At 39.8% G+C, this 12,896-nt stretch overlaps 1 protein-coding gene across 2 annotated transcripts in view; it reads left to right on the forward strand.

The window, feature by feature from the left end:
* The window catches only part of gria3b (glutamate receptor, ionotropic, AMPA 3b), a 476,246-nt gene that overhangs the window by 360,437 nt on the left and 102,913 nt on the right, over positions 1-12,896 (forward strand). For both annotated transcript variants that reach the window (XM_060927491.1, XM_060927492.1), the window contains exon 11: positions 698-1,071. In XM_060927491.1, the coding sequence (XP_060783474.1) occupies positions 698-1,071 (374 nt within the window). The remainder of the gene's footprint in view (positions 1-697; positions 1,072-12,896) is intronic.

Consider the following 12,896-nt stretch of genomic DNA (forward strand, 5'->3'; position numbering starts at 1 on the left):
CCTGCCTTGTTGTATAACTAATAGCTTCGTGGTGGGGGAGAGATCTGAGATCCGGGATCTCTTGCTGACCTTACATTCAAATACCCTCAAGAGACAAAGCTGAAGCTGCTACAGATTCTGCTTGTCACATCTCAAACCCACAGTTCCCAGAGCAGCATTTGGTGACGCATGAGGAGGATGGAAAGTGTTAGGCAAAAGATTTGCAGTCTCCTTTAGGCCTGATGGAGTGGAGGTCAGCATAAGGCTTATTGCTTGTGAAAACTCAGCTGTCTTTTCTGTGCTGTGCAGTCAAAACTGTTATGCGTTGAATATGTTTTTCAGATGCTCTGAGGCACTGGATGTCCTCTTTTTTTTAACAGGAGCCTTATTATAATTTTCTGCAGTGTTAGGGAACTGTACCCTGGGGCAAAGACAGTGCATTTATTTAGAATCTTTTTCTTGCTATTTTGTTTCAATTTGCCCACATACAAGAGGATGTGGCAATACTTATCATTAAGCATTCAAAATAACACTTATTTTGTTCTGAGCTTATTGAAGGGGCAAAGACGACCAAATACTAAAAACAGTGACTGATTTAGAGCATCTTGTTTAAGTAGGCCATTTGTTATCCTCAGGATATGCATTTGTGTTGCGAATCTATTGACCAGAAAAGCAAGACACTAAAAAATTTTGTTGCATGTCCTTTTTTTTCCCACAGAGAGCAGACATAGCTGTTGCACCACTGACTATAACATTGGTTCGAGAAGAAGTTATAGATTTTTCTAAGCCCTTCATGAGCTTAGGCATTTCTATTATGATCAAGAAACCTCAGAAGTCCAAGCCAGGTGTATTCTCCTTCCTGGACCCACTTGCGTACGAGATCTGGATGTGCATTGTGTTCGCCTACATTGGCGTGAGTGTGGTGCTGTTCCTTGTGAGCCGCTTCAGTCCGTACGAGTGGCATCTGGACGAGACAGATGAAGCCAAAGACCCCCAGACTCCTCCTGACCCGCCTAATGACTTTGGGATTTTTAACAGCCTGTGGTTCTCTCTGGGGGCATTCATGCAGCAGGGCTGTGATATCTCACCAAGGTTGGTGGCCTCATCACTATTCCACTCTCATCGTTTTAGCAATGTACAGTCATAAATAAAAAGCCAAGCTTCATCCCACTGTGGGTCTAAGTGTGCAGTTTAAGGGTCTGTGCATTCCTAGTGCTGTTTGGAATACTTCAGGAAATAAGAAAGCTGAGGAATGGTAATACAGTTTTTCAATAATTTCTTAAATTAATGCAGTATTGGTGATAATGAGATCCACGCTCAGTTGGATACACTGAAAGCAAAGTTTTGTTTCCTATTAAAATTCCATTTTTTTTGTTTACTCTGATATAAATATTAAGTGCTTTTTAAAGACTAAAGAACTCATCAGAAGCATAGGCTGTAGATAGGCAATCCAGGCTTCCACTGATCCAGGGTGGGTTTCCCAAAAGCCTCTTAATACTAAGGCCCTGTCCACACGGCAACGGATTCAGGTGAATCTGATAAAATTTTATCATTTCGGCCTGGCGTCCACACGGCACCGGCGTTTTGGGTGCCCCAAAACGATATTTTTTGAGTAGAACGGATTTGTTTACGATGATGTCACAACCACATGACTAGAACAAGCAGCACTCTCGCTGTTTTGTATGAACCACTGCACTGCATTCACTTTTGTATACAGCTTTTCTTTTAAATAAACAAGTAACTGAACCATTTCTTGAATTTCTTTTTTTTATTGGATAAGACTGCTTTTCAAAATGTTCACACACAATATAAAAAGTTATATAAATTAGATAAAAATGCTTTTCAAAATGTTCACACACAATAAGAAAATTAAGTTATATAAAACTAACTTGCAGCGCACGTAGAGGTGTGGCATGTGTATTGCATCGTTTTCAGCAAGCGTTGCATTGCCATATGTACCTGATATTTTACTGATCCGTTGCCCATGTGGACGTGATATTTTTTAAAATAAAATCTCGTTGCCGTTGTCGTGTGGATGTAGCCTAAGAGCATCTTAACTAGGAGAGAGTGTGTTCATTGTGATGCTCGTGCTACCATTTAACAATGATCTTTGTGCTACACTGCATTTGGGAAACCTACCCCCGAACAGTTATCACATTAGCATCTTGTGCACAGGATAATTGATTAGCAAAAGCAAATTTAATAATCTCAGAAGATGAAAATTTTTCTATAAACATGCTTATATTTGTTTTTGGTGTCTTCCTACTGTTAAATTGTAAATAATATATATTAGAAAAGTGGGTGCAAATTTCATTAGTAAAAGGCCAACACAACACACCTACAAATGTATAGGGTAACATTTTAAGGTTTGGTAGTAAACTATTTATCCATAGTTTATTAATTAACATTTGTTTTAAATGTTATATATCTTATTTTCTCATCTCATCTCATCTCATTATCTCTAGCCGCTTTATCCTTCTACAGGGTCGCAGGCAAGCTGGAGCCTATCCCAGCTGACTACGGGCGAAAGGCGGGGTACACCCTGGACAAGTCGCCAGGTCATCACAGGGCTTATCTTATTTTCTGTGTTGTTGAATTGACGCTTCAGATTGGTCAGAAGGTTGATTTAATGTTCTATATATAATAGCTCCAACAGTAGTTATGGCTACAAGGATTATATTAAGAGTCTGGTGAGGGAATACAGTGCCTTGCAAAAGTATTCATCCCCCGTGGTGTTTGTCCTGTTTTGTTGCATTACAAGCTGGAATTAAAATGGACTTTTGGGGGGTTAGCACCATTTGATTTACACAACATACCTACCACTTTAAAGGTGCACATTGTTTTTTATTGTGACACAAACAATAATTAAGATGAAAAAACAGAAATCTGGAGTGTGCATATGTTTCCCTTTAAACCACGCCAGTGTAGCTTTAGCAGTATGTTTAGGGTCATTGCCCTGCTGGACCGTGAACCTTCATCCTAGTCTCAAACCTCTGGCTGACTCAAACAGTTTTTCCTCCAGAATTGCCCTGTATTTAGTGCCATCCATCTTCCCTTCAGTCCTGACCAGCTTTCCTGTCCCTGCAGATGAAAAACATCCCCACAGTATGATGCTGCCACCACTGTGCTTCACTGTAGGAATGATGTTCTTAGGGTGTTGGGTTTGCTCCACACATGGCATTTCCCATGATGGCCAAAAAGTTCAATTTTTGTCTCATTTGACCAGAGAATCTTCTTTCATGTGTTTGGGGAGTCGGCCACATGCTGTTGGGCAAACTCCAAATGTGTTTTCTTGAGCAATTACTTTTTTCTGGCCAACCTTCTATCAAGCCCCACTCTGTGGGGTGTATAGCTTAAAGTGGCCCTATGGACAGATACTCCCATCTCCGCTGTGGATCTTTGCAGCTCCTTCAGTGTTATCTTTGGTGTCTTTGTTGCATCTCTGATTAATGCCCTCCTTGCCCGGTCTGTGAGTTTTGGTCGGTGGCCTTCTCTTGTCAGGTTTGTAGTGGTACCATGTTCTGTCCATTTTGCTATAATGGATTTAATGGAGCTCTCTGGGATATTCAAAGTTTGGGATATTTTTTAGAACCCAACCCTGATCTATACTTCTCCACAACTTTATCTCTGACCTGTTTGGAGTGCTCCTTGGTTTTCATGTTGCTTGCTTAGTAGTGTTGCAGAGTCAGGGTCCTTCTAGAACAGGTTGATTTATACAGACATCATGTGACATATCATGTGACACTTTGATTGCATACAGGTGGATCTTAATCAACTAATTATGTGACTTATGAAGTGAATTGTTTGGACCAGCTCTTATTTAAGGGTTTCATATGGAAGGGGGTGAATACTTATGCACACTCCAGATTTCTGTTTTTTTTTATCTTAATTATTGTTTGTGTCACAATAAAAAACAATGTGCACCTTTAAAGTGGTAGGCATGTTGTGTAAATCAAATGGTGCTAACCCCCCAAAAATCCATTTTAATTCCAGCTTGTAATGCAACAAAACAGGACAAACACCAAGGGAGATTAATACTTTTGCAAGGCACTGTAACTGTTGATAGCTTTTATAATGTAGGCCTAAGTGATGACTAACTGGTTTCTGAGATAGTCCTAAGTGATGACTAACTGGTTTCTGAGATAGTCCACAACATTAAAATTATGATATGCTGTTCTTAATAAATAAAGAAATGTAACTTTTAACATATTGCAGTGATATAAGAGGAATTAATAAATACAGATCTGCTGTTATTGTTAATGATTACTATAACAGCACATCCCCATCATGAATTATTCCATACTTATTAAACATTATCCAAACAGTTATCACATTAGCATCTTGTGCATAGGATAGTTGGTTCACAAAAGCAAATTTAAATAATCTCAGAAGATGAAAAGGTTTATCGAAACATGTTTATATTTGCTTTTGGTTATATAATATAATACTTAAATTAAACAATTTGAGAATAAAATGTTTATAAGGAACTCTCGTCTACTGCTTTGCAAGTATATTTCTTGCTTAAAGAGGAAACTTGAAACTAAGCAAGGCAGTGGAGAAGTAGGACTGGGGTTGAGGTCTGGAATAGTCAATTTATTGATAAATTATGAGTTAAAATATTATTATATGAGGACATGTTTTCACCTAATACTTAAATATTAATAATATTATATAATAATATATTTCTCATTATATCAATATTGTCTAATGATATTAATACATTATACTGTATAAGTAGTAGATATATAAAATGCATTTTAAACATTATAGAATAACTACTTAATAATTTATCGTTAATTTTATTTATCATTTGACTAAATAAATGACATATAATTTGCTTTTAAAGGTGACATACCCTTTTTCCACAAGTTGACACAGTTCCCTGAGGTGGTAAAGAAATGTCTGTGACATGCTTTGGTCAAAATACCATAAGGATAAGGCACCACAGCTCCTTTCTCACCCTATCTAAACAGCCCTGTTCAAAACAGACGATTTGAGTATCTGTTCCTTTAAATGATAATGACCCACTGCTCACCACACCTCCCTCTTCCACCAGCCAAACTGGTAGCACTTTCCTTATAAATATTAATCCACGAAGGCAGTTCTCAAGCCATGAGTGGATATACTCAAATAAGTGAGTGAAATAATTCTAATGAGCTCCGCTTGTGACATAGAAAAGGAAGATAAATCTGAACAGCTTGTGGAATCACGTTTTCTGAAATAACAACCCAAACAAAACTGACTGGGTGTCTTATTTCAGAGTTTGGGTTGGTAGGCACTCCAGATACCCAAATATATGTACACAAGCACTGAAAAAGTGAGTTTTTCATAATATGTCCCATTTAAATAGTTTATTACTGAGCCTTAAATTTAAATATTACCATGCATAGCCTGTGTCATTTGTAATTGTGATATTTTGATTTGGCTTATAGCACATTTTCGTAAACATCACAGTAATATCTTAGCATTCTTGATAGACTTGGGTTTTTTTAGTTATTCTTATCTTTATCCTTTAGTCAGCAATGTTGATGTTGGTCTTTGCAGTACTTTGCATGCACCTGAAATGGTTTCAAGCTGTTTCTAAATACAGCCACAGGAAGCTGATTAATTAGCATGCCATCATGCTGCAGTCTGTCACAGATCATTTTGCACATCTCCAAATATTTCTCCTATAGAGCTTGTCAAAGCTTTAGTCAAATAACAGAATGGAGCACAAACAAATGGGTTTAGTACAAAAATGCAAAAACAAATCTAATCCTATTAAAACAAAGTTAATATTGTTTAATGATGAGGAAAACACTTTTAATGATGAGATTTTAATAGTTGTAATAAGCTACACTCTTGTTTGGCTGATAGGGTTGCTATAATCATGAGATGCTTTGTATTTTCCATGACAAATCTTTTTTTGTTGTGGCTAAGTGGATTATTCTGGGTGATTTAATACATTATTCATCAGTTGAGTGTAATGGACAATTTTTCATGGCTTTAACTTAGTTTATATTGACTGAAAGTACTGGTCAGTTTAAATGTAATTTAGTTTAAAGTGATTACAATTGCATTTCCAATAACTTGTGTGTTCATTTTAATGCTTCCTCTCTAGTTGAAGACAGTCTTCTACCAAATCCAATACTATAAAAGAATCAAAATCAGCATTAGCGTATTAGGCGTATTACGATAATAATAATAATGAACATATTATTGCTAAGCATCTGACTTCAAGTTATTTCCTCTAGTCTAAAGGAAATAAAGTGTTATTAGACTAGAGGAAATAACTTGAAGTCAGATGCTTAGCAATAATATGTTCATTATTATTATCGTAATACGCCTAATACGCTAATGCTGATTTTGATTCTTTTATAGGTTGATGCATACATCTTGAGGATAATCTGGTACTTTGATGATGCAGCAACATTATTCTCTTCTATACCCTACTGTCAATACCACTGAAGATCATGCAATTACATTGCATCCGTCCATTAAATCCTGCAGTGCTGTGTGATGTTTGTGTTTCACAAGAGTATATGACTGACAGGAAATTGTGATGAAGGCTAGCAAACAGACATCAAATGTATCTAAATATCAACACAAACAAGTCCTATTTGCATAGAGTGGGAGAGAGAAAATGAATTGCGCTTAATATATTTTGCTACTGGGACTTAGATTTAGTTGGTGTGCATACTGGAAATGCTTAATCAGTATGAGCTGTTTAAAAAAATGACTTTGGGCACCTCTCAAGTAATAGAAGCCCAGATTAAAACTGCACTTTGACCCTTGGGCATAATGCTGAATTTTCCATGCTCTAAGCTGAGCAAAGCCTCTTATTTCTTCCACATGAATAAAATTTGAACAGAAATGCCACTATTAATAGTATGAAATGAGTGAAATCATACACAGTATCCTCCAAATGTATTGAAACAACAAGGTCAATTATTTTGTTTTTCCTATACACTGAAGACAGTTGTGTTTGAGATCAAAATATGAATATGAGGTGATAGATCAGAATTTCCACTTGCATTGAAGAATATTTACATCTAGGTGTGTTAAACAACTTAGAACATGGCACCTTTTGTTTGACCCCACATATTTTTGATCAAAAATATTGGAACATGTGACTGCCAGGTGTTTCTTTTTACCTAGGTGTGCCCTGTTAGATTGATTGTTTAAAGAATAAATAGCTCTGAATGTCTCATCTTGGTTTGAGCTATGGGTTTTGCCTATGAAAACTGCATTTGTTGTTTAAAAGGATAAAACAAGATAATGACCAGAGTTGTTTATGGGAGAAATGAAAGCCATTTTGAAGCTGAGAAAAAAAGGGGAAATCAAGCCATTACACAAACATTGGGCATAGCTAATCCAACAGTTTGGAATGTGCTGCCAAAGAAAGAAACCAATGGTGTAGTAACAACCAGACATGGAACAGGTCAGCCAAGGACAACAACAGGGGTTGATGACAGAAATATTGTAAGAACTGTGGGGGGGAAAACAGTAGCAATATAGAGAATATACCATAAGATGCAAACCACTCATCAGCAGTAAGAATCAGAAAGCCAGATTGGAATTGCAAAGAAATACTGAGATGAGCTACAAACATTCCAAAGCCAAGATTAACTGCTAGCAAATTGATAGAAAGGTCAAAGTGTTGAGAAATAAAGGATCTGCTCAAGATCCAAAATACATGAGCTCATAGATCAAGCATGGTGGAGCTGTGTCATGGCTTGGGCTTACATGGCTGTTTCTGGAACTGGCTCACTAATCTTTATTGATGATGGAACTCATGATGGTAACAGCAGAATAAATTCAGAAGTCTACAGAAACATTCTGTCTGTTAATTTACACAGTAATGCACCCAATCGAACTGGGAGGAACTTAATCATGCAGCAAGACAATTGCCGCTTTTCCACTACCAACGCGGCTGAGTTGGGCTGAGCCGTGCCGTGCTGAGTCGGGCTGAGTCGAGCTGAGTGGGGCTGTTGGAGTTGCATTTCGACTACAACCGTGCTGAACCGTGCTGGCTGGAAGTGGGTGGACACATTGGGTGGAGTTAGCGAAAGTGGGTGGACGTCACGTGATGTCGTTAGGCGGCGCAAACAGTGACATCAGTGAGCTATTAAGCGGTAGTCTCACGACCCGGATAGTAAACAATAAACATGGAGGACATGGAATCGTTAGTGTTGCTGGTCTTGGTGCTGTGGCTTGTTGTCACCGACAATGCCAACAGATACTGGCAAGAGCGTATAGATGAGGCGAGGCGCATAATATGGCTTCAGAAATTCTCGTAATTCGTAATTATTCTTCTTCCGGGTTTACAGATCCCAGCATGCTCGCAGGGCGTGTGTGGGCATGTGAGGACACTCCTCCTCACCAATCAGTGCACAGGGGAGTGTCTGCTCACGCTCCTAGCCCCACTCGGCTCGGTTTGGCTCGCTTCAGCCCCACTCCAAAACCGTGCGAGTTTTGGGTGCTAAGCAGGGCTGAAGCAAGCTGAGTCGTGCTGCTCTGAGATAGTCGAAACGCGAGCCATGTCGGGCTGAAGTGAGCTGAAGCGAGCTGAAAAAGGATAGTGGAAAAGGGCCAAATGAGCCAAAATACACTGCCACAAGAAAGGACTTCATCGGGGGGGGGGGGGAGTGGAAGGTTTTAGACTGGCCATGTCAATCATCAGCTCTTAACTCAATTGGGTATGCATTTTACCTCCTGAAGAAGAGGCTGAAGGGAGGAAACCCCCCAAAACAAACGACATCTGAAAGAAGCTATAGTATAAGACTGGAAAAGCAGAATAGACGAAGAATTCAACAGTTTGGTGATATCAGTGGGTCACTAGCTTGATGCAATTATACAACCAAATATTAAGACTTATTTACTTAAAGACTTATTTACTTATTTACTGTTACTATACTTTTGCTCACCTAAAAATTGGGTGGATGTGTCTGTTGTTTAACACATCTGGATGTAAATATAAGGAAATGAAAGCTGAAATCTGAAACTAAAGAATTGGCCTTGCCATTCCCATACTTCTGAAGTGGACTATATTTTCACATACTACAGCATATTCAGCAGATATGTGACAGTCAGTGAAACCCTTATTCTTGTACTAGAATGTAAAAAGCAATGCTTTGGTTTTCACTGTATCATTGCAGAAAAATTATTTCTTACAATTACTTGCATTTGTTGACCATTATTGGTGAATTTCACTTGAATAGTCTTACTGTATCTGCATTTTAGCTCAATAAATAGAATGCTTTGTTATGCAAGCTGATGAAATTAGACAGAAATCATAACATCAAGCTGGTTATCAAACTGGCACAGAATAAGTTCTCATCTCATCTCATTATCTCTAGCCGCTTTATCCTGTTCTACAGGGTCGCAGTCAAGCTGGAGCCTATCCCAGCTGACTGCGGGCGAAAGGCAGGGTACACCCTGGATAAGTCACCAGGTCATCACAGGGCTGACACATAGACACAGACAACCATTCACACTCACATTCACACCAGTGGCAGCTGGTAGTCTTTCAAACAGGGGAGGCTGGTCGGTTACGATATTTCCAGATTTTAAAAGAAAAAAGAAAAAACACATCAATTTTGCCCATACTCTTGCCTCTGATCTGGCTGATTGTTGGCAGGGTCACAAACTGTGAAATAACAGGTTCTTTTGGCCCATTAGCCTACTGTCCAATATACATGATGGTGGTGTTGGGGGTGTATATTTTAACATTTTATATTTTAAAATTGTGGCATGTTGTTTAAAAATTGATCATTATTGAAAGCAGCTCTTTGTCAGGAACCTCAGTAGTAACAGCAGAGTGTTCTGGAATAGGCACAAGCACTGACCTTGGGGAGCCAAACATAGAGCTGGGTGCCACACATTTCATTCAATGACACTTTCCCTATATTTTACTTATTTTGACTGAGAAATGTTTTATTGACAATTCTGATAACCCTTCACTTTTAATCCAGGTCTGTAGTGTGAAATGTTCTCGGCTGTGTTTTTGTTTAAAAATGTTTTCCAAATTGTAGCTGTGTTTAATTCATATCCAGAGAAATATCTCATCTCATCTCATTATCTCTAGCCGCTTTATCCTTCTACAGGGTCGCAGGCAAGCTGGAGCCTATCCCAGCTGACTATGGGCGAAAGGCGGGGTACACCCTGGACAAGTCGCCAGGTCATCACAGGGCTGACACATAGACACAGACAACCATTCACACTCACATTCACACCTACGGTCAATTTAGAGTCACCAGTTAACCTAACCTGCATGTCTTTGGACTGTGGGGGAAACCGGAGCACCCGGAGGAAACCCACGCGGACACGGGGAGAACATGCAAACTCCACACAGAAAGGCCCTCGCTGGCCACGGGGCTCGAACCCAGGACCTTCTTGCTGTGAGGCGACAGCGCTAACCACTACACCACCGTGCCGCCCCCAGAGAAATATATATTCCAATATAATATACTCAGCATAAACATTTTAAATAGATTCTATATTTTGGTCCATCCATGACATATTACTAAAGTAGCCTATTTACTGTTATTGATGTGGGTCACCACCATATCAGTATTATTTAAAAGAAAATTCTGCCCTCCTTTCTTTTTCTAGAAAATGTTCAGTTACCCTGTCATACCAGGTGGGAGTCTTCTCTAGAGACTTCACTAACTTCCTCTCAATTGCAAGTAGAGCAAGGTTGCTGAGTCAACTTTGACCCATGGTGTTTTGGCTGTATGACTTCACCCGTTTCAAGCAGGAGAAGCTCCTCTCTACGCCTGCCGACGTAGCCCCAATTGTTGCCACTAAGGTCAACAGCTTGTACAGCTCAGGCATTGCACAATCCAGCCCCATGTCTTTAAAGAAAAGCAAATGTTCGCACAGCTTACCCCTGTTGCCCTGCAAGTCACGATTCACCAAGTCAATTTGAGGCGTTGGTCTACCCTGCTCTTTAATTTTAATTTTTTCCTCGAAAGGAAGACTGGCAAATGGCTTCGCCAAAATTAAATCAACAATGCTTGGCATCCATGCGCAGCTTTCTTGCTAGCTGACTAGCCCCCTCAAGTTCAAGTTCAGTCACTCAAATAAACGAAATTTCTGGAACTAAGATAGCAAACTTGACAACACTACATTTACACTTTATTTACAATGAAAATATATACAAACTAAAAAAGCTGATAGAAACCGTATGTAATGAATGAAATCGAAATGTAAACTGATCTCTTACGATACACCACACCACTTGCGAATCCGCATGGGACTGAACTGAAATTCACCGCTGCCTGTCTATATTTGAAACGAGCTGTCAATCAAAGAAAATAGCCAGACGCTTTCACCAATCACCAGTCTCCTCGCGGAAAGCTTTGCCATGTCCCTCCCACTGTGAGGCTGGGAGTCCGTGGGAGTCCATGGGCGGGCGTTTTCGCAGTATTTGTCCAATAATCGTCTTGCATTTTGATATTGAAAAGCGCATAGCTCCCAAATGCCATTGAAGTCCACTGAGGCTGGGCTGCATCGCGTTGTCACGAGGGGGAAAAACTCATGCGCACATTAGGCGAACTGGGAAAAGTTATAACGGAATGATTTCGCACTGTAGTTGGGTTGAGCACATATATTTCTATGATTCTGGATCTGAAATAGCAATGTTATAAGGTCGGCTATAACATAAGCCTAGCGCAATTCATCCTACACGATGTTCGTCATTTTTAGAGGAGGCTGAGCCTCCCTCGTTGTCTTAGAGCAATCGCCCATGATTCACACCTACGGTCAATTTAGAGTCACCAGTTAACCTAACCTGCATGTCTTTGGACTGTGGGGGAAACCGGAGCACCCAGAGGAAACCCACGCAAACACGGGGAGAGCATGCAAACTCCACACAGAAAGGCCCTCGTCGGCCACGGGGCTCGAACCCGGACCTTCTTGCTGTGGAGGCGACAGTGCTAACCACCACACCACCGTGCTGCCCACAGAATAAGTTCTAATACTAAATTAGTTAACGTCTTCTTAGGAAGCTAATATCGCTAGTGTACAAAATTTGGTATTAATAGTTATGTAGATTTAAAAAAAAAATCCTGTAGATGCTGCATCTCTTTTAAATATTTCCAGTGCCTCAGCTAGAGCAATTCAAAAGTTCTCTGGCAGCTCATCCATAGGGGCAGGTGGGGCAGAGTCTCATCATGTTTAAGTTCAAAGTGTTTGTCATATGCACAGTAAGGACATGTCCACTTGCACAATGAAATTCTTAGTTTGCTGTCCACCATGAATGCCAATTACAAATAAATAAATAGGTGGAAGAAGTAATACAAAGTAAAGGCAATATAGTGCAAAAATAAAAGCAAAGAAAAGCAAAAGCAACAAAAACACCCAGTATAGTACAAAATAAAGGTAAATGTAGTGCAAAATAGGTAGTATAATACAAAAATAAGGCAATGATCAGATGTAGCAGCAGAAGGGCAGTAATGTGCGAATGTGCAAACAATGTAACCAGTCAAGGAAACAGCAGCAAAATGGCAGTAATGTGCAAATATTTGCAAACAATGTAACCAGATGTAAACAGTCAAGGAATAGCAGCAAAAAGGGCAGTAATGTGCAAACAGATGTAAACAGTCAAGGACCATTTACAGGGAGGTAATCCATGGTTATTGACTCCTGTCAGCTGTTCAGGAGTCTGATGGTGGTGGGAAAGAAAGAGTTCTTTAGTCTGACAGTCTTACATTTCAGACTTCTGTACCTCCGGCCTGAGGGTAGGAGTGTGAACAGTCTGTGTTGGGGGTGGGTGGGGTCTTTGAGGATGGAGGCAGCTCACCTGTGGACTCTGCAGTGGTAGATGTTCTGCAGAGAGGGCAGTGGAGTTTTGGTGATCCTCTCAGCAGTTTTCACCACCCTCTGCAGGCGTTTGCGGTCCATTGCTGTAGTGCTACTGTACCACACAGTGGCCA

Source organism: Neoarius graeffei, chromosome 8, assembly GCF_027579695.1.
Source record: "Neoarius graeffei isolate fNeoGra1 chromosome 8, fNeoGra1.pri, whole genome shotgun sequence".
Lineage (NCBI taxonomy): Eukaryota > Metazoa > Chordata > Actinopteri > Siluriformes > Ariidae > Neoarius > Neoarius graeffei.